Here is a 27,385-nt window from a genome sequence, read left to right on the forward strand (position 1 = left end):
CTAATAGTTGTGTGTGAATATTTAAGTATTAAAAATAACCAGTCTCATGCGTATTTAAGTAACAGTAGAACAGAAAATTTAATTTGGATACATTAAGTTTGAAGAAATTTTGCTTAACAGTCATTCAATTACTGACTATTGCCAATATATGAATGTAGTATAAGCTTAGGTTACGTCCATCGTAATTTATGCTAGCCGCAGCATAAATTTTCACAATTCCATAATAAAATTGACCCATATTTACGAAATATGCCATAGTCAAAAAGATTCAGTATACGGTCTTCCTCTCTACTCTGCATCTGTATTTCTTACCTGGCTGACTAGCTGTCAGATAAGATTTCTTCTATGGGAAATAGATGAAATTCCCAAACAAGCTGACAGCTTGTGTAGAACCTGTCAGTAAAGATGTGATACTTCGAACCACCTGCACTATTAGCAATTGCTGTGCCAAATGAATGACTATTTGGGTTCACAAAATGTAAAACACGATGAATTAGCCTTCCTATAGTTGTGTTTCCATAATATTAAATGTGAGAAAAAACAATCTTTTCTGAATCACACAGACAGAAACTCATAAACCCCACTTTGTAGGCTTCTTTTGATTGCAGCACTTGAATTCTTCCTTTGAATTCACTGTTCCCTTATCTATTGCCATATTCCTTTTCAATACATAAAGTTCTTTGCATTTACAGACAATGTAGTTGCTGATGTTCTTCACCGTGCTCCCTCTCGTACTCAAGACACCCCTGAGCTGTGACAGGTGGAATTCATGCAGCATCCAAAAAAATTTGGGAGAAAAAATGGAGACAAATTATCCTCAAAAAATGGAGTTTATTCTAGCCAATCTCCTGTAAAACGTTCAAAGAATTCTGCCTTCAAATTCAAGACCATGTTCACTATTACCCAAGTAAAGCATTCAGATTTTCTAATGAAACATCCCTCCATGAGTGACACATGGTGTTTTTTATAAGTGGAGTGACTTTCTGCACCTTACACATATTTGTAGCTTTCACAGTTTCACTAGTAAGATTGCCAGTGAAGATGAGTTGGAAATATTCATGTTCGGATTTTGGCTGAACACCATGAGGGATGGTAAAACCTTGATGCATGACAGAAAAAGTAAACTTCATGATATTACACCCACCATTGTGATCAATCTTCTAGAGCATTGCTACGGGAAGTGTCTCTTCATCACTTTCCACACCATCAGCAGATTCTGATTCATTAGAACTTACATCGCACACGGTGGAAGTTTCTTCCTAATTGCTTTCGTCACTAAACTGTCCTCCATCCTCAATGCCTTCGATAAGCCACCTGGCAATATCATCATCACTTACACGTCTTCTACTGGCCATTATCCTATTAGAAACATGTGAATGCAACACACTACGAGTTGGCAGATCTTCATACGAAGTACTCCCATGTACATAGCAAATTGCAACAATGGGGCAGCCGGAAAGGAGAATAATGGAAATGTGTCTGACATTGTCCAACATCAGAGCCACAGAAGAAAATCATAATGCCGGATGTAGACTGACAGTGGATCCGAAAGGATAAAGACATATCTCAGAATCAATTACACAGTGAGATGAATGAGAAAGAGGTCTACCCAGAGCACCAGGCAAAGTTTTCTCATGGAAAGGACTGAAGAAAGATGGAATTGTCTCTTCAGGGATGTTTGTAACTGTTCCAATGATTTGTTATACAGCCTCATCAGTTTCATTATACTGGTAGGCTTCAAACATTATAGTGGTGCTGAAGGTGGCCAGTGTGCTTCTCATAGCCCCCAGCCTGATTGGCTCTATATAGGTTGCCAGCTGCAATACAAACAAATATTCCCTAGGAGCAAAGGGATGAGGATTTGCCACCAGACTAAAAGGTACAGTCTGAAGCATATACTGAAGAAAGTTGGTTCACTAGTATAAAGCAGGCAAAATAACAATTTATCATCATCACAATGATTCTGTGTGCAGTATGATATATGGGGTGACAGACCTAAGCTAAAACAGCATTTACTTTGCATTAAAAAAACAGTTGCCTGTTGATACAAACATTAGCTTTTGGCACTGAAAATAGAGCTAGTTGTACTTCATTCAGAAACAACACTATATGGTAAACTTAACTGTTCTATTTGCTCTATTCACTAAATATATGGGAAAAATAGATAGAGTTTGTGTTAAGACATTGTAACATTACGAGTCAAGACAGCTGTAACGGAACTTGAATAGCGTAAAGTTATCATTAAAAACGCACGCCGCACGATTTGGTCGGTCATAATAGTAGTAACATGCTTTTGAATACAATTAAAATATAACGGTGATACCTGTTTAGCGTTATTGGAAATAATATGTAATAAATTAATGAGTAAGGTAGCCGATCCTATAAGAAGAGGTAAAATTGGGCATATTAAGGTGTTTTGCTTTATATCGACTAAGCCGATGATACGGCGTCTTTTTTTTCCGTTTACTCTTAGAAGAAGAAAAAAGAAAAAAACAAGTAACGAAGTGCTAATTGTGTGTTGTGAAAATTATAGGGGCGAATTTTAAATAGCTACAGTGTATAATCAGACTAACAAATGGACATTCAGTTATGCGAAATAGCGGACAGCGAAGTGTGGTCATTAAATTGAGTACACCTACAGGGCGGTCAATTCCGGGATAAGTCTATTTTTTTAAAATTATATCACGGAGAGCGGGCTTCAATTTATAAAAAGGAGAAAAGCTGTATCATTATCATTGACTGTTGGTGTTAAGCAACCAAAACTGTTCATCAAAGGGTTTCGGTGAATGAGTGGTGAATGCGAAATGAAACTGCGAACGAAGTTATGTTAAATAAAGCAGAAGAGACAAGACAGTTTGGTCGTATCTGTTATTATTCCATAAACCGTAACATTTCTTCTCGTTGTACGAAGCCTTTATAGACGATCGTTATGACAATTTGCTTTGAAGGGATCTCGTTACGAGTTAAGTTTTGGGGACCTGGTCAACAGGGGACAGTTCGTAGATCTTAACTATTGCAGCTATTCTGGAATCAGGTGCTACCATGACCGTTGTGTGTTGTCAATGGCTTAAGGTAATCATATCTCATGCTCTAAGATCGACGCGCCTTTCCTCTTGGTATAACGGTGTCTCACGGTAACAACGACAACGGCGACGGCGAAGGAAGATACGGTAGAACATCATGTTACAACTTTCATGGTATTAAAAATATATACATACAACAAATAACTGATGATGTTGGGTGTAAGTGCTACTCTTTGATAAAGAGACTGACATAAGTAATGAAATCATGGTGAACTGCTTCCAAGCAGTCAAAAGACTGATGATAAAAAAGAACCCAGCTTCTATTTGTATTTTTCTAAATTAAGGTTACCTCATCAAAGGAAAATACTACCTTTGTTCGGAAGTAGTTCACTAAGTTGGCTCGAATTTCAATGTGCTGCCATTCAAGGTATTCATCAACTCTTGCCTGTGCCTTGCTGTCCTTTGGATACCAGTGATCGGCAACTTCAAATTCTCGACAGAGATAGCGTAAGATGGCCACACTATAAGCATATTGATATAATTACTGTACTAGCTGGCTCTCTGGTTTTTTAAACAGAAAGAGTATCATAGTTAAATTATAGTCACCTTTCAGAAAGTGCAAAGTTGCCATGTACAACAGCTGGAACTTTCTGAAATGGATTTATCGTAGCATATTCTTCACTGTAATGTTCCCCTGAAAAAATTTAATGCAATAATTGTGTACTTGAAGTATGTTAGTTAATGCTCAAAGTTATTAGTTACATACCTTCAAAGTACTTGTTTATGATGTTTCAAATAACAACAATTAGAAAAAAAACACTAACAAAGTTAAAATCTGAGTGCTTGAAATTTCTACTCAGTCAGTAATGAAACAACTGTGAATTAGAAAGCTAAAAGAATCAATTAAAAGAAACACTTTATAAAATCCAGTACAATCACTTTGATAATCAACAATTTCAATGTCAGCCCCTCTACGAAGCACACATATTCACTGCTTAGTCATGTCATTACAGGACTATCTATACAGCACTCCCCAAAACTTTGCCTTGTTACCCAGAACTCAAAAATTAATTTCTTATTGAACAGTTGCTGGCAGGTAAATCCCAAGGAACATAACCGTGAAAAATTCTGAGTCCTGTACATTTATGTGTGAAACTGAGAACCAACTTAAAAACTTCAGTAAAAAGAAATATTCAAAAGTAAATCTAATGTTCAGTTAGAAGCAGAAGCAGAAGCAGAACCGATCTCATTCCTAACTGCTGTTTACTGCATGTCATCGAGTAGTCTACATACGACTGAATTTCCTCATTTTGAAAGGACCGAAGGAGTGATTTGTTTTACGTACTAAAAAAATTCAGCAGCCTAGAGCGCATAAATATATCTTTGTTTAAGACAACTGGTTTCGACAGACTTTGCTGTTATCTTTAAAAATATTTTTAAAACCTGAAGATGACAGTAAAGTCTGTTGAAACTGGTTGTCATAAATAAAGAAATATTTATGCGATATAGGCTGTTGAATGTTTTTGGGCTATGAATATATGTATGTGTTTAATGCACATCCCCTGCCCCTTTCCCTTATACAGGTAACTGCCACTGAAAGCCTTTATACTATTAGCCATTCTGTGATTGGTAAATCAAAATTAAGTCAAGATATAACAAGATAGAGGAGAGGAGAAACAATAGTACTATATCATCATACTGAAATCACAATCAAGTCCACATCCAAAGGCAGGATCGTTAATGTAGTATAAAACTTAGAAATGAATGCAGATTTATCACAGACAGCAATACACAGCCAAAACAGAACTCATCATACGGACAGAGAGTGCAATTATTTATTTATTTTTAACAAACACTGAATATTCCATATATACAAACATAAGATAATTCAAGAACCTTCCAGAAATGATAAATAAAAAATAATTAATAAATGCTGGTGGTTGGGATTGAACCAGCGACTCGCAGCACACCAGCCAGTGGTGCTAACCACAATTTGGTAAATGATATTTTTATTTGTATACAAATACAAAGCTGAAGTAACCTCGAATACAAAATATTTGCTAACTACTACACCACACTGATGCCCCAGAACTCATGGCACTCCTCCCGCTGTTTCAGAAGTCCACAGTGGAGCCGAAGACAGCACAAAAGATCTTAGATCTCTTGAATAGTCTTCTGTATGACGGCAAGGGTCGATTCTTACATTCCAGTAGTGTTGTTGCATCCTCTTCACTATGATGATCATTGAAGATAGTCCCTTCTGTCGAAGCTTCATAACCACTGAGTGAGTCTTCATTTTTCTTGAACCACCAATTGCCAATCTGCACCTCTGGACTTTCGTAGGGCTTCATACAGAGGACAGGCACAATGTCTCTGCACTTTTGTCTTTTTTATGAATGGTCTTAATCCTCAGCTTCACTTCATGTGTGACATCCAAAAAGTGACAGAGAAAACGATACAGACCAAAGTAGCATTTTAGTAACTTTTCTGATAGTCTCACTTTCTGAATTTGCATAAAAATCCATACCATGTCACCCAGGCTGTCTCTCACTGTCTGGTGCTTTGGTATTATAGCACTCTGAATTTTTCTCTCAAGTGTTCATGGTCTATATGCAAGCAAGCAGCCTCACTTCTTCGGCTCTGGTGATGATGTGTCTCATGAAGTCATCCTGAGTATCATCTGGTTGAAACGGAAGCAATGCATCCACTGTTCTTTCACCTTCACGACCCTGGAGTAGAATCAATGGCATGTAGTTTGTAGTGTCTTGCTTCACTGTGTTGTATGCGGATGTCACTAATGGCAGTGTTGTATCCCAATCTTTCTATTTGACATCAAATATGTTGAGCGCATTTCTGCCAATGTCTCATTAAAACATTCTGCGAGGCCATATCTGTGGATGCTAAGCGGTTGGCATCCTGTAGGTGATTTCACAAAATGAAATTGCCTCCAATACTAGTCTGGACTGGAAAACACTTCCACAACCAGAGATCATCACACAGGGTGCTCCATACTTCAACATGATGTCTTCTACAAGGAACTTTGCAATTGTCAGAACTTCAGTAGTCGGCACAGCTTTGGTGACAGCACAGCAGCTGAGGTAGTCAGTGCAGGGTATTATCCATCAATTCCCATTTGTCGACTTCAGGAACCTCCCCGAAAGACTGATTTCAGTTCAGAGGAATGGCAGCGCTGCAGGCAGGATTGTCTCAATGTGCCCCAAAGGTAAATGGGGCTTCTGTCATAGGCATTCCTTACAGTGGCTCGTGTAGTGTCTAATAGGTCAGTAGAGACCTGGCCATTGAGCCCTGCGCCTTATTCTGTCTAGAATCTCCACAAATCCCTTGTGATCATATCAGATGCTGGACTTTCGAGGAAATACTTTAGAATCGGTAGCCACAGATGAGCTGGGGTGGCAAGCAAACCATTTCTGCCCCACTAGAGTATACAATGTTCTGTTTATAAACTGGAATCCTTGTGGGTCAGTTCCTCATTCTACAGGACTTCTATGGTTTCAGCAGTGATGGATCTTCTCTCTGTTCGGCAGCAATGTCATTTAATGCAGTGACGTTAAGATTTTGTCTGCACTATTATGTTCCACCAAGGCATTGCTTCAAAGGCAGACAGCGTCCTTGTTTGTGTTTGCACCAATTTTTGTGTAGGATGGTGATGTATTCCTGAAGCTGTATTCCTGACGGACCCTACAGACTAGTCAGTCAACATACAGAATGTTGATGTGTCACAATGGTGAACAGTTTGCCAAGTAGATATGGCTAGAATATGTTGATGACTTTAACAACTGTGGGGTACTCTTTCTCAGTTGTAGGGTGGTTCTTCTTGGCCTTGAAGTGAAGAGAACTCTTTTCAGACCTTCCTGAATTTGTACTAGAACTGTCCCTGTCCCAAAACCAGAAGCATAAGTGTGAAGTTCTCTCTGAGCGTTCTTCAGAGAAAATGTTAGCACCTCCTTAAGCAGGCGGAGAGCTTTCCTGTGCCTTGTTTCACGAAAATTTGGCATCTCCCTGCAGTAGTTCTTGTAAGGGACATGCCTTGGTACAGAAGTCCTCTATGAATTACTGGTAGTATGAGCACATTGCGAGGAAACCTTTCAGATCACAAATGTGCCGCGGAGACAGAAAATATGTGACTGCTCTTATTTTCTCTGGATCAGAATGGACTCTCTGCCATTCACTAGGTGCTGCAAGATTTTTATTTCCTGAGCAACAAGGAGGCACTTTTTCAGTGTCAGGCGAAGACCAGCAGTCTGAACACATTTCAACAAGGTTGTCATCAGCTTATAAATTCATGAAATGCCTTCAAAAAAATGACAATGTCATCCAGATACAAGAGACATGTCACCATTTAAGTGTGTCAAAGTGGGCTGTTCATCAAATGTTTGAAAGAAGATACATATTCTCCACAATCCAAATGGCGTAACTTTGAACTCGTGGAGGCCATCAGGAGTCACAAAGGCCAGCCTCATCAACCTCGATTTATTAGTACCCTGTCTGCATGTCCGTAGTTGAGAAATACATAGCTCCTTTCAAGCATTCCAGGGTGTTATCAATGCACAGCAAGGGACAGATATATTTCTTTTGAACTTGTTCACTCTGGATTTTTAATGATACCTTGCAGCACATTTTCCAATTCCTCCCAGATTATCCTTTGTTCAGCTGGCCGCACTCTATATGAGCACTGAGTAATCAATAGATGATCCCCAGTGTCGATACAGAGTTTTATCGTGGGCTGCTCTGTCTGTCTTTCCTCCACTCCAGATTTGAGAGCATATGAAAACTGATGCAGAAAGGCTATTATTTGCCAATGTTGTTCCTCTGTCAGGCCAGATCCTATTGGCACTTCAGCAGTAGCTTTCCACATGCTCTATCTATAGTGGTAGGATGCTTCTTCATTGATAACACTAAGCTACCTTTCCTAGACTTGTTTGACGTCCCTAAGCATACACCAGATGGTTATAATTAAAGAGCAGCTGCTGCTCACAGAAGTCCAGTGTGAGCTGTAATTATCACATGGCAACGAAACTTATTATATAACATAATGTGTTAATGTGGAACCGTGCACCTTTAACCCATACGGACACAGACTCTGATTCATTTACTTTACAATGATTCCTGGTCCTAAGAACCAATGGCATTGTAGACATGTACCAAGATCTCTGTTACACACTTCACATATCAGAAATGTGAGATAGGCAATAACTTCTCAGCTGTTGAAAGTCTCCGGCCCTGCTATAGTCTCCTGTTTACCGCCACGAACTACAGCCACAGTCTGCTCAGACAGAACTTCACACTGAAGGATAAAGACAGTTTTAGTACAAATTCAGAAAGGTCTGAAAAGAGTACTCTTCAAGGCCAAGAAGAACTACCCTAGAACCGAGAAAGAGTGCCCCACAGTAGTTTGAGTCATCAACTTATTCTAGCCATATTTACTTGGCAAACTGTTCACCGTTGTGACAGATCACCATTCTGTATACTGGCTGACTAGTCTGTAGGATTCGTCAGGTCAGTTGGTGAGATGGGCACACATGATTCAGGAATACATCACCATCCCACACAAAAATAGGTGCAAAAACAAACAAGGACACTGTCTGCCTTTGAAGCAATCCCTTGGTGGAACATAATAGTGCAGACAAAATCTTAACGTCACTGCATTAAATGACATTGCTGCTGAACAGAGAGAAGATCCATCACTGCTGAAACCATGGAAGTCCTGAAGAATGAGGAACTCACCCAAGAGGGTTCAAGTTAAAAAACAGAACATTGTATAATCTAGTGGTGTGGAAATGACTGCTTGCCATCCCAGCTCATCTGTGGCTACCGATTCTAAAGTATTTGCTCGAAAGTCCAGCATCTGATCTGATCGCAAGGGATTTGTGGAGATTCTAGACAGAATAAGGCGCAGGGCTCAATGGCCAGGTCTCTACTGACCTATTAGACACTACATGAGCCACTGTAAGGAATGCCTATGACAGAAGCCATTTGGGGCACATTGAGACAATCCTGCCTGCAGCACTGCCATTCCTCTGAATTGAAATCAGTCTCTCGGGGAGGTTCCTGAAGTCGACAAATGGGAATTGATGGATAATACCCTGCACTGACTACCTCAGCTGCTGTGCTGTCACCATAGCTATGCTGACTACTGAAGTTCTGACAATTGCAAAGTTCCTTGTAGAAGACATCATGTTGAAGTATGGAGCACCTGTGTGATGATCTCTGGTTGTGGAAAAGTTTTCCAGTCCAGACTAGTATTGGAGGCAATTTCATTTTGTGAAATCACCTACAGGATGCCAACTGCTTAGCATCCACAGACATGGCCTCGCAGAATGTTTTAACGAGACATTGGCAGAAATGCGCTCAACATATTTGATGTCAAATAGAAAGATTGGGATACAACACTGCCATTAGTGACATCCGCATAAAACACAGCGAAGCAAGACACTGCAGGCTACATGCCATTGTTTCTACTCGAGGGTCGTGAAGGTGAAAGAACAGTGGATGCACTGTTTCCGTTTCAACCAGATGACACTCAGGATGACTTCATGAGACACATCATCATCACAAGGGCCAAAGAAGTGAGGCTGCTAGCTTGCATATAGACCATGAACACTTGAGAGAAAAATTCAGAGTGCTATAATACCAAAGCACCAGACAGTGAGATAGTCTGGAAGATATGGTATGGATTTTTATGCAAATTCAGAAAGCAGGACTATCAGAAAAGTTACTAAAATGCTACTTTGGGCCATATCATTTTCTCTGTCACTTTTTGGATGTCACACATGAAGCTGAGGATTAAGACCCTTCATAAATAAAGCCTAATAAAGGCTATTACTTGCCAATGTTGTTCCTCTGCCAGGCCAGAACCTATTGGCACCTCAGTAGTAGCTTCCTCCCCTGCTCTATCTGTAGTGGTAGTAGAGAGCAATTCTTCGTTGATAACACTAAGCTACCTTTCCTTGACTTGTTTGATGTCCCTAAGCATACACCAGATGGTTATAATTAAACAACAGCTGCTCACAGAAGTCAAGTGTGGGCTGTGTTTGTCATATGGCAACAAACTTAGTAGATATCATAAGGTGTTAATGTGTAACCAATTTACACTGGAAAAAAATTAGTTCCAAGTTTGGCCACCAGATGCAAAGCTGGCACTACGAATGCAAGAAAGACATATAGGAAGGTTTCCATATGTAATTGATTAGGAACTGGATATGGGCATAAAAGTTCAAATAAGTGAGAAACACATAATGTTGATTTTTTATCTGCCACTTACCCAATTTGTTCAATATGAGCACCAGAGACGTCGACGAGGCACTGTGCAACACCAGCTTTACACCTGATGGCCAAAATTGGAACCAATTTTTTTACAGCATAAATCGGCTCTGCAATAAGGCATTAGAATATCTACCAAGTTTCACTGCCATATGATAATTACAGCCCATACTGGACCTCCATGAGTAGCTGCACTTTAATTATAACCACATGGCACCTTTGGTGATAAGTTGTGGCTGTTTGTGACAACTGATGATTCAAAGTTCTTGACCACCCATAAAATTGATGACCAGCACTGACATGCAGATTTCTTTTGTGCCCATAGTAGCCTTTTGCATTTAACAAGATCTTCATAGTTTAACTGTGCATCTCAAATGATGACTGGAACTCTCTTGTTGATGATGGTGGGCTAAAAATTTCTTCAACAACATACAAAAGTCCACATCAATTTTTGTAAAGTGTGCTTGTTGGAATATCTTTGTCCACCTGGAACTCTGACCTTACACATTCTGTGACTCCTTGTGATACATGCTGGAAGTCCCATCCAAGAATAACATCATGACTACATTCTGTTAAAACTACAAATATGAAGGGCTATTTCTGTCACTGATAGCCATTCTTGCAACACATATTTCTGTCAGCTGGGTGTATTTCCCATTTGTGACCCTCAGCACAACTGCTTTTGCATCACAGAACATAGTCTTCTTTAGCTGGCAGCATAGATATTTGACATTACAGGAAAAGAAGCCCCTGAATCAACTAGCACCTGGACTAGTTGATCACTGATGATGATGTTGATGAGATTTCCTGTTATCCTGGTAACTTTCATCCATGGAAGACTTTCATCTTTGGTGGCCTCACCTCCATGGACGGCCACATCACTTAGGTTTCCTGAATTCAGTGGGTGGACAAGCAGCTAGTACCTCAGCACACTAACAGGAAATGGCTATGGCATATTAGAGAACAACCTTTTCCAGGGAACTGCGATGGACTTTGGCTCACAGGTCAACTATAATTGTCTGCAGTTGACTGACATGAATAGGGTTGTTGTGATGGTTGATATCGCGTGGGATAATTTTGGAATACTTATCCTCTTTCTCTGCAGTTGCATGCAATATGTCCAGGTGGTCACAGTGAAAACAGACTGGTGTGTTGTCCTCCATCCTACAAATGTCTGTTTTTCTGTGGGACGTTTTACATAGAGGAGTTGATTGTACCTGTCAGTTGGATGCTGGGGTGTCTTTTGACAGAAGCAGCATAAGTCCTACTTGGCTGGGTCCATTCTGACTGACTGATAGTGAACTGGTGCCAAAGATTGATACATATAGTTTTCAATATTCTCTACTACCTCCTGACATATGGGTCTACATTCACTGCTGCTAATTCTTGTGTATTTTGCCGGACATTTAAGGCTGCCATACAACGCTACACCTCTACATCTACATGGATACACTGCAAATCATACTTAACTTCCTGTGTATGAGAGAAGTGAGGTCATGGTGCTCTTCCACAACTGCCATAGGGACCACATTCGGCAGTCCATCATACCTCTTCTGTCCAACTCTTTTCTCTTGTATTTCCTGGATGCACTGCCACCACCTGATGAATTCTTCTGTTATAGTGGGATCTTTTACCACAAGAGATTGGTACACATCTTCTGCGACTCCTTTCACTAAATGCATGAGAATTTGTCAATTTCTGCCATACTTGGATTCACAATGTTGCAACGGGCCAAACCAATTTGTTTGTATGGCTGTGTTGTTTTGCCATGACACTGGACCTGTCCTTCAATTGGTCTGCTAAGTGGACTTGCTGTTGATTGTCACCAAACAGTTTCTTCAGTTCGGCATGGAATCTGTTGCAGCTATTTAGCTTCTCAATCCATTGCCAGGTTGGGCTGTGCTGCCCACGTAGAAGTATACATTTGTAAAACACATCATCATGTATTTGGCAAGAACCAGTTGAATCCCTTTAACCATTTCATCGGGTCCAGACCAACATCTCCAGAAAACACTAATAGATAACCGACGTGCAGCTGACTTCCTACCAGTTTGGAGTCCATTGGTTCCCTGAACAAATGGATCTTAGGAATGATGAGCTGTTTGTATTACATTTCCTGTCCATGCAGGAGATGGCTTTTACACTGCCTGATTGGAGCTAAGTGATACAGATGATCTGATGTATCTGCCATATCCACCAAACAACGTTATATAGAAACCACAATCAAGTCTAAATCTGGAGAGGGGATTACGAATTAATTACAACACTTAGAGCTGAAAGCAGATTTATTACTGACACCAATCTACAGCCAGAACAGAACTCATCTCCTGGACTGAGAGTGCAGTTATTTATAAAAACAACGGACATTCCAGAATGCTAATATTCATATCACCATTGAATATTACAGGTATACAAACATCACAAATGTAAAATATTTCAAGAATCTTCCAGAAATGACAAATGTGAAAGAATTGCTGGTGGTCAGGTTTAAATCAATGACCCTGACCACACCAGCCAGCGATGCTAATGACTACACCAGACTTTGTGTACCAGAGCTCATGGCAATATAGCTCAGTCTCCATTGAAAAAAATGATTGCCATGAGATGGGTGCATGGCTATAATTAATAACAAATATTATCAAGGTTCATCTAAGGACAATCATAAAACAGAAACAACAGAACATGGTCCACATATGTAGTCTGGAAACTGATTGTGCACAACAGAAAGCTCTACAGCCAAACAAGGTGTGTATTTAACTCAAATTCTTCCATCTGAAAGACACCTATTTAAATTAAAATATTACCACAGTTATGTTCAATACGATGCAACATAGCAGACGCACAAACTACATATGAAAGAGAATGAAGTATAACAACTAACTGTCTCCATAGCTGTAATGATCTCTTGCCAAATCACACAAACACAGTAGTTCCTCAGAACTTGAGTTATCTGAATTAGTAAGAGAGTATGATACCAGCTACACTATATATTTACTTTCAGATCATCATTTAAAAAAAACCTGAAAAAGTTTCTGACAACTACTCCTATTCTGTAGAGAAATGTCTATTATTGTAGTGTGTAAAAGATGGTGGCTACAAATTACTAACTCATATATACACGTGATCAGGATATAGCCATATTCACAAAATAATTTGTGATGTGAATATAAGCTGACTCATTCCACATCATTATGATTTATCATAAAAATGATTCATGGAACTTGAAACTAAGTAATTCACCCCTACCATAAGGTTTTTACCTACTGAAAGTAATCACTCCACAAAATGTGCCTAATACACCCAATTTATACTATACTTACTACAGCCACACCATTCGCAGAACATACTACACTAGATGTAGGGCCATGTGCAAAACTAGTCTTGTCATTTACTAGATGATATGTGTTGACTGCACTCCTTTCTATATAGAGATGAAAGCCAACAAAAAAGCCAGAACACACAAAAGAACACAAATAAACAGTCCACCTTGGGGATGCCCCTAGCACCAAATTGCTGAACATGCTTAACAGAATGAGTCAAAGAGACCTGAGCAGATGCTATAACACACAGGCCATTTGGCTTCAATAACCCAACACCACTGTCCATGGCACACAGTCTACTAATGTACTACCTTTCATCACTTTTCTGATGTTTTTTCATTGGCCCCCTATCCTCTTCATATAAATTAGGTCCACACCACCCTCCCATGTTGTGGGGGAAATCTCCTTCAAAACCTTCTCCTATCCAGCATCTATAAACTGATTCCCCTTCTTTTCTGAAGAAGATATCTACAGTATAGTTCCACAGACTTGAAGTGTTATTTTTCTGTGTGCTATCACTTATACTGGCAGCTGTTATTTCTTAAGGTACATACCAACCAGCTCATCAGTCTCTTTTGGAAACTAATAATTTTCTGCAAATGACATCAATATACACTTTTAGCATAAATTTCAATATTTGGTTAAGGTTTTGTATCTTAGAAATTGTGATTTAATACTTACCTCTCAGTAAATTTATCTTCTTAGGCTCGAATGGTATCTTGTTTAATTTCAGAAAGAGAAGTACTGCTCGAGATGGTTGCGAGAAAATATCAAAGTAAAATTTTAATGACATTATTTGTTTCTTTAAGTCACGTTACAAATATGACAAAAATTGTAGGCTGTGCTGTTGTTCTGAAATCTGCAATGTTGATACAACCACAAATTAACATGTTACCTTTTATTAAGGAACTAACATCAGACATCCAAGTACTTTGTTTTATTTGTTAATTCCACACTCATTACTGTCACATGTATTCCAGAAAATAATGGAGATCAGCGCCTTACAGTTTGTAACAACAGTGTGCAAACTAAGGTAACATATGTGGACCCTGACCTATTGGTATGAGAAATGACAAGTGAAGGTTGAAGGTATCATTTACTACTAAATTACAACATTTGTATTTTTTATGAATGCAGTATAACATACATAATGGAACTTGTGGAGTAACCATGTCATATGTATGATAAATAAGTAAGGAGAAGCTTTGAACACATAATTTAGTACTGGATGGAAATTTAACTCACACCCATACACAACAAAGTCACATCATGAATTGGAAATCTTAGGGGTTGAGGAACAAATGAAGGAATGCGGCACAGACAAGCAGCTTATTATATTGACACTTCATCCACGGTTACCCATCATTAATATTTGTCCATTCATACTTTTAATAAATGCCATATGCTATCTCCTTAACCTCATTGCCAACAAAACAAGTATCATCATCTCAGAAGCAAGAACTTACACAAAAAGGCAGGTCTGGTTTATCATTGTCTAAGTTACTGAATATCTATCACTGCACACACATCTGCTGAGTCTTCTTCACACTGCATAGTTTCCTATGTATTATACAAAAGGTAGGGGGGGGGGGAGGGGGCTCTTTCCCCACTGAGTAGTTAATTCATTTCACATTTATGTAGTAATTTCTGAGTATTTCCAAACTATTGCTTTATAGCCATGGTGAACTTACTTATTTCTGGCGCAAAGTGGAATTGCATCTTGAACCTTAAACAAAACCGCAAATGCTATGTAGTAATTATTTCTTTATCTTCTTTGCAGTTGTATATATCACCTGAAATGTGTTTTTCTCTCTTAAGTGATAAATGTACTTAAGGAGTACATGAACTGGCAAGTTAGTGTAAGAACATCACAATTCCTTAATCCTAACAATACCAACGCATTTTCCATGATGTTTAATAGGTACAGAACATGAAAATATCTTTCAGCCCTATCTTAGCAACACCAATGCATTTTCTGTACCGTTTACACTGAGTGGAGTGGTGCTTTATGACCATCACAAAAAATAGTCAGATATCAATTTTAAACTTTTATAAGTGTTGCAAACGCCTTTACACAATAACAATTTTTCAACGCAATTGAACTAAAAATTATTCTGTAAGACTGTCATAAAGAGATGCAAAATTTGCTTACATTTTTTCAAGCAAATAAACACATTGAAAGATACTCCCAAATGCAATGTTTGTTAAACTTTTTTGTTACTTTAACAATGTATTGACCCTAATTAAATTGTTACTATTAATAAAGAGGTCAAAGAATTTTGTACACACACATTCAGTTAATTTGAGATTCAATATTGACTTCTGAAGTTCACTTGTAACATTGGTATTTGTGAAATTATGGGTTAAATTGTTTCTTATGAACAACTTATAAGTCATTCAACTAGTGTCTTGTTTCCAGATTGAGTCTCTATTGTTTGCTGAGTCTAAAGTGACTCATATCAAAATCTACATGAGGTAACATTACAGCTTTTGTAAAGCTTTGTAATGTTTTTTTTACAAGTCATTTTAGTATGTCAGTAACAACAAAAAATATACAATATGCATAAAGACCTGGAAAGCGTTACACTTTCATGCAACTCTACCAAACTAACAATCAAAGATTTCAATGCCATGTTAATAAAAATTTCATAGTTATGTGAGCTTATTTAACATTTTCAACACATGAAAAAGCCATTCCTACAGGTGAACAATGATGCAAGTAGACGATGACTGCAGTGCAACATTATAGGAATGTTTCTGGGGAGACTGAAACACGGCATGCTCAGAGGATGGCAGAATGAGTGGAGATGAAATGAACTCAGGACAAGAGTATGGTTAGAGGACGAGGAAGCCATCTTTCCAGGAGTACTTCAGCACAAGAGGATTGTAGGACTTTGTGACTGACTGGTGAATAGACAAAGGAAAACATCTAAATCCAGGCAAAGGTTTTGGTACAGTGCCACTACAAACTTCGGGAACAGATTACTGGAAAGTGGGATAGGATCTAAAGTTATAATTTTTCTTGCACTGTTTACCACTGACACTATACCACAGACAAAATATTCTTGCATGATATACGGGCAGGGTCAACTGGGACACTAAGTGGCTATTTGTGATGTCAGTCAAAACAGTCAGATCAAGGCCAACGTGCACATAAATGCCCTGGTGAAAGATCACAGGAAGCAACAATTCTTGCAATCCTTCCATCCCCAATTCCTTCAGTAATTGTGTGGGAGCTATTGGATGTGAAAATAGGACAGATTTGGTAATTGTTGAAGACAGGCTGAATGGTCAGCAGTATGTGGCAACAATGGTAAACCCTGATGTCATACACTTTATGAGCAGGGTAGTAAATGGCATGTTCTTGAAAGAAAACACACTGCAGTGCACACAGGCATCTTGAGGAATGGATAGATTCTTGAACAGCAAGTCTGGGATACAATGGGCAAGGGATTGGTATTGGAAGTGTCACAGGGATGGACCAGGATGTTGTGGAGGTTGAGTGGGCATAGGAACACCACTTCTGGTGGGATGGGGAGGATCTTGGGCACGATGTCCCTCAATTGATGGCATGATGACATGATGACATATAACAATCAAAGTCGTGATGGAGGATGTGGTTCCGTTGTTACTGTCCAGGGTGGTACTGGGTGACATAGACACTCTTTTGTAGCTGGTTCTTCGGTGTGGGGAGACAGAACAGGAAATCTGTTTGTGGAGTAGGCCTTGGGAGTAGTGCCAGTCTCTGGAAGCTTTGGTGAGACCTTCAGCGTACTTGGAAAGGGGGCTCTTGTCACTGCAAATACACCATCCCCAGGTGGCAAGGCCGTAACAGAGGGATTTTATTTATAAGCTTTCTTATCCCATCAAAGGCCAGGCCATCTGTGAAAGCAGCCATGTTGTATACAGCTCTGTTGCAGCCATTACACAGCGTTTTATATTAGTATGACAACCAAAACTGCTCCCATCATCATCCTGACCTCAACCTACAGCATGCTACTGTCCCCACACCCTCCACCCAACAGTTCCCAGCCCCTCGTCTTGTCACCTCCACCTCCTCCCTTTTCACATTCCCTCACCCTCTTTGTGTGCTGCCTTCTGCCAATGTACCCACCCATCCTTTCCCCGTCCCTGGTTCTCTCTTTTTCTGCTCTTCATTCTTGTTCCCGCCGCACCCCGACCTCCAGACACTGCCCCTGGCAGCCACTAGTCCCAGCATGCACCACCTGACAGCACTCTTCTCTCCCCCACTCTTTCTCCTATCCCTTCCCCTTCCTCGCTCCTCCAGATTGTTCTTCATGTGACAGTCACATTCCTGTGCGTGTGTACAACTCAACAGGTCTTCTTTACAGTGAGCAGCAATCTACCCCTTTCCTAATAGTGTTGTCAAAAGAAGGCCTTTTGCCAATAGCTCAAATATATAGCAGTCTTTTCGTTGTGCCTTTCTGTGAATCAACATCTCCTCTACATGGTGAGTAGTAATCTATCCTTTTCATAACACTACCATTATCCCATCCTGCATTTTCCATTGTTTAATACCAGTTAGGCCTATGATAAAGTCTATAAAGTTTGATAAACATTGTGCTAGTGCTCCATGGTGTATGATTTTCCAAAACACACACACACATCATTGCCACATTTTTTAAATTTTTTTTCCCATGTTCTATCCATTTTTTTAACAATTGGCAATGATGTGCTTCACACGCATAGAACATTTCTGTCACAGTTACAGAATGCAATCAGCAATTTCTTTCACATTTCTCCCTATTAACAGCAAATCCAATGAAAAATAACAGTGCCAAATGAATTGATGCATTATCTATCACAAAAACACAATTTTCAAAATCATTTGGTTTATTATACAGGATACTCATATAGTTCTGTGCTTTTTACATTAAACCCTTAAGTTCCTGGCACATATCCTACTGGATAAAACCTGAGTTAAATATATTATTTGCACCTGTACTACTTTCCTTCAGAATATTAAACCATGAAAAGGCGAGTCAACTCATTTTCATAATGTAATGGAGAGACAGTTCAACTTACACAAATTAACTCATACTGGAATGCTTACAAATCAGATGGCTACAATGGTATCATTTAGTGTCTATATTACCATAATTATTCTCCACTGACAAATCAACTTACCTGAACCATCACTGTTACCAAGACAGGACATAGATACAAACAGTAAGCATTCACATAGAAAGACTACTGTGTTACATGTTTTCAGCTTTCCATCTATTGTTAGTCTAAAAACTGTAATACTTTCAACCCAATGACATTTTGCTTGTACGAGGCTCAAGTATTCCTCAACAAATTTGTGTACATCAAACTAAAGGCACTCAGTATGGGGGTCTAGTGCAGCAGGGGATACAACCCGTCGGCTTTGGACAAGGACGTCACAAGCCGCCAGAGAGCAGTTTACCATTTTCGCTTTTGCTGTTATGTTTCAGTTTCGTTTTTTTACTGATTGCTTAATAAAGTGGATCTGTTTATTCTATCTCGTGAGATTTTTTTTTTAAAAAGCCAAAAAACACTTATCAGCCACTGAAGGGAGCTACAACACTACGAAGAATCGCTTCTCGATTGGCCACTTGTGACGTCATTGTCCAAAGCCGACGGGTTGTATCCCCTGCTGCACTAGTCCCCAGTATGGAAGTAAAACACAAACAATATTTATGATTTGATTTCAGAGTTTTCCTCGGTATAATTGATTGAATCCAGCTGATGGTTCCTTTTCTGTGTACAATGTTTCGGTTGACCTTATCTTCCTCAGGTGCTACTAATGCGCATCTTGTGCATTGGAAGGTCATAAGACATGTGTGTCTCTTCTTTTGCAAACACTTTGATAATGTAAGCTCACTTTTATACTGATCATCAACACAGTTTCTTCTGTGTAGTTCACTAGTATCCTCTTATGAATCCTTCAAGAACAGTAAATGAAATATCCAAATGTTTCCCTTATTTATTAATTCTTCCACTTAGCTCTGTACACAAAACTGTACATTCAAATGCAATATCCCCTCCCCCTTTTCCCCCACGCAAGTTTGCTGCAGATTATAACTGTATTGGAGAGTAACTTGAAGTGGAACCATCGACTTTCACAACCAGTGCTCTTACGTGAACTACGAACTACACACACAGTTAGATGGAAAGTATCACCCTCCAATATCTCCTTGTAAGAGCACTGTTCACAGAATTGTAACACTTTTTCATTAAGAAATTACACCTGAATACTGTACTCCTCCACCTCCCACAGAAGATCAGGCAGCTTTCTCTTCACCTGTGATGATAATTAGCTACTATAGTTTACAATGAAGTAATGCCACATCAAGTGACACACCAAACATACAAAAAAAACTGGGACAGCTTAGAAGATGCACTTATATTTGCACACTGGCTTCATTTAAAGACTGTATTTGTGCCCTAATTTCACTGGTCACAACACTCAGTTACACATCAAAGGAATTTTGGCTTCAACTAACAGCTTGACCCAACATATTCTCAAATAAAATACATCCTCAGCACACTGTGTAACTCAGATATTTCTATTAAGCAACTTAATGAAAGAGTCACTGATGCATTTTTGAATACAACTCTACATATTGAGTAGCTGTACATACATGGGGTAGGGGTTCAATCATCTCATTCATTCAGCTTGTTCTATACATTCCATCAAGGATAAAGTGAAAATGGAATGTGAAATAGGTCAAGGTATACATCAATAAAAGACAAGCAAATCATAGAAACTTAATCTGCACACTGTATTAACAATAAACTATCTGCATACAGCTTAATGCTAAAATGCTGAATGAATATTCATTCTTATTTCAGCTACTTTTGATTATGTAAATTACAATAAAAGCTGCTGCCTCCTCAGTTATATTACATAGTGCTGTTTATTTCCTACATACAACTTACTATTTACTTGAATACATTATATTATTTGTAAATAAAGAAATATGTTTACAGTATTTTAGTACTTGTCATGCAGCTTTACAACCAACACTGCTACTCGTTATCTGATTATGAGTTTCATATAAATTCTTGTGTCAATGAACGAACTAGTTTACATGTAAAACGCGTCTTTCAAAATAATGTGATACTTTATAAATGAGCGATATTGCATCTTACCTTACTTGAAAAGCCGGGGATGTTTTCTTCTTCCCAGATCTCACGACACAACTGATACGATTTCTCTGTAAATTGTTTTCGTTACCGTGTCCCCTCCACTTTACTGTTCAAAGTCCAGGTTGCAGTTAGTGAGATTTATCCTTCGTCACCGGTCCGTTTGCAACGACGTCAACATTTTAATCGTTTGTTTACGCGTCGATGATGTTTTGGTACCGTTAAGGAACTGCGGTTCGGGTACTGATTGATTGTGCCACCCAATGAGAGGCGTCATTACATTCAATGACCTATGCTGCGAACTATTTACAATTTTTTTTCTTTTTACATGTGAGTTCCAATATGAACAAACACATAATATCAGGTTACCTTCCATTAGGAACGCGGGTGCACTCAGTGGCTGTGATATGATTTATAAATTACAGAGCGCAGCAATCAGTCGTCCATTTTTTGCAGATTTTATTTGGGTAATCCAGACTTCGGCTAGTGCCTAGCCATTATCAATGCACCATTTTCTGGTCTAGTTCTTTGAATCAAGAACTGTGACGCCCGAACAACAGGGAACCGACATGCATTGAGACTAGAAAATAGTGCACTGATAATGGCTAGGCACAAGACCAAATCTGGATTTGCCAAATAAAACCTGCATAAAAAGGACGACTGATTGCTGCGCCCTATAAGTTATAAAACACATGTTACCTACGATACGAAAAATGTGGCAACATATTTGTTTACGGATAAACGTAAATACATCGAAACCCTGCAATACCGCAATCGCATCTCTGATGTTGACAATGGACACTGTTTTATGTGTGATTGAACATTGGTGTTAGAGGCAATAACATGATGGGCGTACCTGTACCGGTATCTGATTATGTCCAGATGTCTGAGTCATGCGCGACACTGCAGTGAAGATAATGTATTTTGTAACCTACTCAGGCTATCCATTTCATATAATGAAACTGTGCTCCCCCCATTTCTCGAACATAGCGTGTATTATGTTTATTTGAATTTCGACTCCTTCATGTTCAGCGTCAGAAGTGACAGGTACTTGTCATTTTTTTCCCTACCCAAATATACGGTGAGGGCCTTAGGGACATAATTTATATCGTTTAAAACTTGATATTTATTATACGAGAACGGAAGTAAAAAGGAATTTTGTTTATTCTAGAATGGGATGCTTATAAACCATTGTTTACATTTTACAGATAATTGGATTTCCAATAAATAAAATTGTTAGATTAAACCCGTGACTGTAATTCTTATAACAATATTTAATATTGTGAAAAACAAGGGTAACATAAAATTAACAAATTGGTTAACCAAGGAAATCAATCATTCATTCGTTCCATAACATCTTAACATGTGGCACCTCGTAAGTCACAATTTTACCATTTTGCATTACCGGTATCGAAAGTTACGGACAAATGATCTGCGTTGTCATAGTGATACCTTGTTTAACACAAATGATAAATTCTGAGGTAAATTCTGTTTCAAAGCAGTACCTTGTACATTCACTAGCATGGCAGCCCTGTCGCACCATCATGAAAACTTATACGGCTAGCGCACACGGACGACTTTAGTCACAGTGACTGTTCCGTCGTTCTCGTCTGGCCTATGGATTCATATGTACGGAGTGTTTAAAAAATCTCTCCGTAGTGCCGTATGGTTATTCGCCTGCCTGGGTTTTTCAATGAAACAATAAACGCACAACGATACTGCAGTGATACTCTGTACCCGTTCACAGGAGAACTTGTGTTAAGTGAAATACTGAACGGTTATTTTCAACGAGATGGTGCAACCGCTCATACAGCTCGCGTTTCAATGTCACTGCTTGCTGATGTTTTTGGTGATCGCATAATTTCACAGGGACTTTGGCCTCCACGATCGCCTGACCTAACACCACACTACTTTTTCTTCTGGGGTGCAGTGAAAGTAACTGTCTATAAAAACCGTCCAAAATAAATGGATGAACTGAAAACTTCAATAGTCACTTTCACTGCTTCTGTTACAGAAGAAATGTTACGGCTTGTGTTTGGAAACATGATTAGACGAATTGAATTGTGTATTCAACAACAGGTGAGACACTTTTCAACATTTAATGTGAACATTTGTAAGTAAAAATGAATATTCAATAAATTAATGACTTGTATTTCACTGAGTTTTATTCCGGTATATTCACTGCGGCATACGACACGCGCGGCTAGCAATCATACGGCACTGCGCAGACTATTTGAACACCCCGTAGATGCGCACTTTTTTTAAATTTATTTATGAACATAACATCGTTACAACAACGCATGAACAGGAAAATGTAATTGTGAATAACTGGTCAATATTTCACATAATCGAAATCTTTTAAAGAAATAAATACAATTGAAATGTGTGACAAGTTATTCACAGAGAGCTTTTAGTAACAATTCTAAAAAAAATCAGTATGAGTTGTGAAATGTAAACAAAAATTAAAATAAGTGTATCAGGTAAGAGACTAAGAGAAAATGGAAAACTCTAATTAGAAAAGGGAAACAAAAGGGATGCTTCTAGCAAAAGTATTCACTGTAAGTGAAGCATCCTCTGATATCCGTACAAGAACACAACCGATAAAGTGTTGGAAAAATGTTCGCGGTACTGCGGTGAACCTTGCAATTGTAGATGACATTCCCACAGGTAGGCCATGTACTGCAGGGCGTCACTGAGTTGTAACTCAAAAATGGCGTAGGCAGTGTGTCCCAGTAGCTAGGCCATGGCGTTGCACTTGGTTTTTGGGTGCAGTTTAAGGTCAGGAAGGATAATCCACATTAGTGTCACAATGGAAGGTGCAGTCTGGTTGATAAGCCCCACCATCAATCGGCACAACTCCCATACTCCCCACACGTAGTGGCACACTATACGGTGGTCTCTGGTGTAGGCAGCTCCACACTGGCTGCACTCGTTCTTCTGGCTGAGGTGAATGTCTGCTAGAAGCTGCTTGATGGGAAAGGTGTCATTGACGACTCGGTACCACCATGAAATGATGTCCGACGACAGGAATGGGTTGTTAATATTAGCCCATACCTGCTTCCAAACGACCGTTGGCATCCGTACATCCAGTTTGTGCGCTGGTGGACAGCCTAGGAGAGCTTCATAGATTCGTCGAGCCGACGTATTCTGATCTGTAGCCGCCTCCAAGACATAGCTGCGTACGAGATAAAATTCCTTGACGTAGGACATCGTGAAGGGAATGCCCACTACTGAAACTGGAGCACATTGTGACTGAGGCCAGTATCGATTCAATATGGCTGCCATTTTCCCGTTCGCATTAGACGTAACAGCTGGGCGACAGTTCTGTCTGTCGACCCACGAGTAAGCCCATGACAAAACAGTGACTACGCCTCTTGGCTTTGAATGGCGCGTGGCCGCGCAGGTATCAAAATTGTCACTCACCGGGCATTACCTGCTTCCTAGTTGCTTTCCAGCTATCGACACAGTGATGCGCAAACATGGCATCAACGTCTTCACACAACGTGACTGTGCATGAAGACTATGTCGGTAACGATATTTTTATAGAAACAGTGGAAGAAGCACCAACATTTTTCAACAAAAATTTGAAGGATTATTTGCACATAAATATGAAAATTAAAAGATGTGAAGTAATCATTGAAACATATTTTCAAGTGCTTGGGACAACGTGTTCAGCTGCGACAGACAGTCTCGTGTTGGTATTTTTGTGTCTTAATGAAAGAAGAATGCAGAGTGTTGTTGTTGTCATTGCTGTGGTCTTCAGTCCAAAGACTAGTTTGATGCAGCTCTCAATGCTACTCTATCCTGTGCAGGCTTCTACGACTCCAAATAACTATGGCAACCTCCATCCTTCTGAATCTGCTTAGTGTATTCATCTCTTGGTCTCCCTCTACGATTTTTACACTACACACCCCCCTTCAACAACAAATTGGCGATCCTTTGATGCCTCAGAAAGTGTCCTATCAACAAATCCCTTCTTTTAGTCAGGTTGTGCCACAAATTCTCCTTCTCCACAATTCTATTCAGCACCACCTCATTAGATACATGATCTGTCCATCTAATCTTCAGCGTTCTTCTGTAGCACCACATTTCGAAATCATCTATTCTAGTCTATTCTTGTCTAAACTAATTATCGTCATTGTTTTGCTTCCATACATGGCCACACTCCATACAAATACTTTCAGAAAAGTCTTCCTGACACTTACATCTGTACTTGATGACAACAAATTTCTCTTCTTCAGAAATGCATAGCCAGTCTACATTTTGTATCCTCTCTTCTTCGACCATTTTGCTCCCCAGATAGCAAAACTCATTTACTACCTTAAGTGTCTCATTTCCTAATCTAATTCCCTCTGCATCACCTGACTTAATTAGACTACATTGCATTATCCTTGTTTTGCCTTTGTTGATGTTCATCTTATATTCTCCTTTCAAGACACTGGCCATTCCGTTCAACTCCTCTTCCGTGTCCTTTGCTGTCTCTGACAGAATTACAGTGTCATCATCAAACCTCAAAGCTTTTATTTCCTGTCCATGTATTTTAATTCCTACTCTGAATTTATCTTTTGTTTTCTTTACTGCTTGCTCAATAAACAGATTGAAGAACACCAGGGATAGGCTACAACCCTGTCACTCTCCCTTTCAATCACTGCTTCTCTTTCGTACCACATGACTCTTATAACTGCCATCTGGTTTCTGCACAAATTGTAAATAGCCTTTTGCTCCATCTAATTTACCCCTGTCACCTTCAGTATTTGAAAGAGAATATTCCATTCAACATTGTCAAAATCTTTCCTTCAGTCTGCAAATGCCAGAAATGTAGGTTTGCCTTTCCTTAATTTATCTTCTAAGGTAAGTCATAGGGTCAGTATTGCCTCACGTGTTCCAACATTTCTAAGGAAACCATATTGATCTTCTCCTAGGTTGGCTTCTACCAGTTTTTCCATTCGTCTCTAAAGAAGAATGACTCATTAAACTGATAGTTCGGTAATTTTCACACCTGTTGACACCTGCTTTCTTTTGAATTGGAATTATTATATTCTTCCTGAAATCTGGGGGTATTTCACCTGTCTCGTACATCTTGCTTACCAGATGGTAGAATTTTGTTGTGGCCAGCGCTCCCAAGGCTATTAGTAGTTCTAATGGGGTGTTGTCTACTGCCGGGGCCTTTTTTTGATTAGGTCTGACAATTTCTTCATGCAGTGTCAGATCCCCCATTTCATCTTCAGCTACGTCCTCTCCCATTTCCATAGTATTGTCCTCAAGTACATCGCTTTTGTTTAGACCCTCTACATACTCCTCCCACTTTTGTGCTTTCCCTTCTTTGCTTAGGACTGGTTTTCCATCTGCAGTTTTGATATTCATACAGGTAATTCTCTTTTCTCCAAAGGTCTCTTTAATTTTCCTGTAGGCAATTTCTATTTTACTTTTAGTGATATATGCCTCTACATGCTTACATTTGTCCTCTAGCCATCCTTGCTTAGCCATTTTTCACTTCCTGTCGATCTAATGTATGAGACGTTTGTATTCCTTTTCGCTTAATTTACTGCGTTTTTATACTTTCTCCTTTCAACAATTAAATTCAGTATATCTTCTGTTACCCAAGGATTTCTACTAGCCCTCGGCTTTTTACCTACTTGATCATCTGCTGCCATCACTATTTCATCTCCCAAAGCAACCCATTCTTCTTCTACCATATTTCTTTGCACTGTATTTGTCATTCGTTCTCTAATACTAACTCTGAAACTCTCTACAGCCTCTGATTCTTTCAGTTTATCCAGGTCCCATCTCCTTAACTTCCCACCTTTTCGCAGTTCCTTCAGTTTTAATCTACAGTTCATAACCAATAGATTGGGCCCAGAGTCCACATCTGTCCCTGGAAATGTCTTACAATTTAAAACCTGGTTCCTAAATCTCTGTTTTACCATTATATAATCTATCTGAAACCGTTTAGTATCTCCAGGCCTCTTCCATGTATACAACCTTCTTTCACTATTCTTGAACCAAGTGTTAGCTGTGATAAAGTTATACTCTGTGCCAAATTCTACCAGACGGCTTCCTCTTTCATTCCTTACCTTCATTCCATGCTCACCTACTACATTTCCTTCTCTTCCTTTTCCTACTATCGAATTCCAGTCACCAATGACTATTAAATTTTCGTCTCCCTTCATATCTGAATAATTTCTTTTATCTCATCATACATGTCATCAATCTCTTCGTTGTCTGCGGAGCTAATTGGCGTATAAACTTGTACTACTGTGGTAGGTGTGGGCTTCGTATCTATCTTGGCCACAATAATGCGTTCACTATGCTGTTTGTAGTAGCTTACCTGAATTACTATTTTTTTAATTCATTATTAAACGTACTCCTGCATTACCTCTATTTGATTTTGTATTTATAACCATGTATTAACCTGACCGGAAGTCTTGTTCATCCTGCCACCATACTTCACTAATTCCCACCTAACTTTAACCTATTCATTTCCATTTTTTGAATTTTCTAACCTACCTGCCCAATTAAAGGACCTGACATTCCACACTCCGATCCATAGAATACCAGTTTTCCTTCTCCTGATAAAGAGTTTTTTTCTCCTGAAAAAGAAGAAGAAGAACAAAACAAGATACTGGTCCA

General features: G+C 39.2%; 1 protein-coding gene across 5 annotated transcripts in view; it reads right to left on the minus strand.

Moving 5' to 3' along the window:
* LOC126410881 (glutathione S-transferase theta-1-like) overlaps window positions 1-22,307 on the minus strand; it is a 129,366-nt gene extending 107,059 nt beyond the window's left edge. The window contains exons 1-4 of one of the 5 annotated variants that reach the window (XM_050081325.1): window positions 22,261-22,307; window positions 14,306-14,368; window positions 3,630-3,717; window positions 3,394-3,544 (exon numbers count right to left, since the gene is read on the minus strand). In XM_050081325.1, coding sequence (XP_049937282.1) covers window positions 3,394-3,544; window positions 3,630-3,717; window positions 14,306-14,368; window positions 22,261-22,279 — 321 coding nt within the window. In that variant the 5' untranslated portion in view covers window positions 22,280-22,307. Of the gene's footprint in view, window positions 1-3,393; window positions 3,545-3,629; window positions 3,718-14,305; window positions 14,484-20,761; window positions 21,541-21,611; window positions 21,761-22,260 lie in introns of those variants that run through there. The other 4 variants (XM_050081324.1, XM_050081321.1, XM_050081322.1 and 1 more) reach the window with 4 other exon arrangements.
* Window positions 22,308-27,385: the final 5,078 nt, after the last annotated feature.

Source organism: Schistocerca serialis, chromosome 1, assembly GCF_023864345.2.
Source record: "Schistocerca serialis cubense isolate TAMUIC-IGC-003099 chromosome 1, iqSchSeri2.2, whole genome shotgun sequence".
Lineage (NCBI taxonomy): Eukaryota > Metazoa > Arthropoda > Insecta > Orthoptera > Acrididae > Schistocerca > Schistocerca serialis.